The 2,500-nt window shown below is 46.4% G+C and overlaps 1 protein-coding gene across 1 annotated transcript in view; it reads right to left on the bottom strand.

Moving 5' to 3' along the window:
• stxbp4 (syntaxin binding protein 4) overlaps positions 1-2,500 on the bottom strand; it is a gene marked incomplete at its 5' end in the record, with an annotated part of 91,960 nt that overhangs the window by 61,524 nt on the left and 27,936 nt on the right. The window contains one exon of the mRNA XM_079491900.1: positions 1,590-1,661. Within this exon, the coding sequence (XP_079348026.1) occupies positions 1,590-1,661 (72 nt within the window). The remainder of the gene's footprint in view (positions 1-1,589; positions 1,662-2,500) is intronic.

The raw sequence follows: 2,500 nt of genomic DNA, 5'->3' as shown, positions 1-2,500 counted from the left end.
GCATTTTCACGAAAAATAGCAGACCTACAAGCTCGTAGCGCGCCACCGAGTGGCGCGCTATGAGCTTGTAGATCTGCTATTTTTCAATAGCTAAAGTATAACATAATGCTTAGTTAAAACACCAAAAGGGGTTCCCGTCCAGAATGGGCTAGTCATCAACACACGACTCTGCAGACGTAATAGCCTGACACACAGCCTGGATTTCCATTTTGTATTCACTCCCTTATTGAGTTCTGATGAATTGAACACGGTGGACCCTACTGTAAACAAGTGTAATGCTTTATGGTGTCGTCCACTCACAGTTAACACCATCAGCGCCGGGATTACTTTCAAAATAACAGCTCGGGGTGCCGCGCAGATATGACCATGTACCTGTCTAGATACTTCCTTAATGTTAACGAAGACCACACCCACAACACCAGAGGGAGTGCAACGAACCATGTACAACCCAGATTCGGCACAAACAAGGGACTAAATTATTTTCGCTCCCTATGCCACAAAAATGTGGAACGCCCTACCAACAGTCATTAAGACATGCGAATCCCTTGACTCCTTCAAAACCGCTCTCAAAGGGCACCTACGGACGGCTGCAATTCGAAACTGGCCCCCGTAAAATCTGAATCCCCCCCCACCGCCCCCCCCTTTTTTCCCTCACTGTATATGTTTCTTTTCCCTTTTTACCTCCATTATGATGAATTCCTGTTCTGTTCTTTGTCTATATAGAAGTGTCTATTTGTACGTCTCTAAATGTTTTGATGAATTGAACATGGTGGACCCTCTTGTAAACAAGTGTAATGCTTAATTGGGTCGTCCACTCTCAGTTAACAGCCTTTGTATTGAGTTTGTGCTGGAAATGTACTGTAATTCTGCAAACTGTAAATATTTCAATCAATCAATCAAACCCTCCTCCACATCCGGTTGTCAAAGATAGTGCTCGGCGATACTAAAGGCCTATTCATATAGTCCAGTTTTAAGTGAAGAGGTGACCACCCAAACATGACGTCACGCCACGGTGGTCACCGCACAGGCGCGCACACACAACACATCGCTCTGTTTTTACTGACCACTGTTTCGGTGGTCACATCTTCACCGAAAACTGGACTGTGAATAGGCCTTAACGGGTAATGGGGCGGGACAACCATAGACATATAAACTGCCTCTGGAGCGTATGTGCTCAAGGGAGGGCAAAACATGGCGCATGTTGGGGTCTGATAAGGTCTCCACACACCGGGTCTGATAAGGTCTCCACACACCGGGTCTGATAAGGTCTCCACACACCGGGTCTGATAAGGTCTCCACACACCGGGTCTGATAAGGTCTCCACACACCGGGCGCCAATCAGATGCCAATTCAGATTTTTAGCGGCGTTTCTCCATCGGTTTTCCGAAAAACGCGGCCAGTGTGCAACCACCTTAAGTCCCGGAAAAGATGCGCTGTGATTGGCCAGTAGTCACTTGAGTGGCAGCGTGACGTAACGTGCCTTCCACACTTTCGGAGTGCTTCCTCTCCCAGTGTAAAATCTTCCGCCCCTCCTATTGACGGGCCGGGTTGTCAAAATCGGACCCGTGCAGCAGGACCCTGTTGTGTACCTGTAGTTTCTTGATCTCTCTCAGAGCCTCGATGTGGTCCGTTTTCAGTCTCTCCATCTCCTCCACGTCGTCGTCACACGCACACGCACACGCACACACACACACACACACACACACACACACACACACACACACACACACACACACACACACACACACACACACACACAAATCATGTATTAATCATTTATTTATCTACATACTACAGTACAATACAATGCAAGGACACAAACATTTTCAAGGTGCTGTACAAGACGTAGTCAGCAAATCTTGGACCAATACCCACACACCCTTCAGCCAATCACCACTACCCACACACCCGTCAGCCAATCACCAATACCCACACACCCTTCAGCCAATCACCAATACACACACACACGTCAGCCAATCACCAATACCCACACACCCGTCAGCCAATCACCAATACCCACACACCCATCAGCCAATCACCAATACCCACACACCCGTCAGCCAATCACCAATACCCACACACCCGTCAGCCAATCACCAATACCCACACACCCTTCAGCCAATCACCCAGTTGGGCGATTGGTTACGTGCACTTTCCCCATTTTCAAATGTTTTTATTATATTGCTTTGGCAAGTGTCACTTCTCATGCCAAAAAATGCTCATTTGAATTGAAACGACAACCTACCTCATATCTTTGATGAATTCCTGTACGGTTCTTTGTCTATATAGAAGTGTCTATTTGTACGTCTCTTAATGTTTTGATGAATTGAACATGGTGGACCCTGTTGTAAACAAGTGTAATGCTTAATTGGGTCGTCCACTCCACTCACAGTTAACAGCCTTTGTATTGAGTTTGTGCTTGAAATGTACTGTAATTCTGCAAACTGTTAATACAATTTTCAATCAATCAATCAAACCCTAACCTAACCATAACCGCAAG

Source organism: Electrona antarctica, assembly GCF_951216825.1.
Source record: "Electrona antarctica genome assembly, chromosome: 22".
NCBI classification, from domain to species: domain Eukaryota; kingdom Metazoa; phylum Chordata; class Actinopteri; order Myctophiformes; family Myctophidae; genus Electrona; species Electrona antarctica.
Note: the sequence above shows the minus strand (reverse complement) of the source record. Positions and strands in the feature narration are given on the sequence as shown.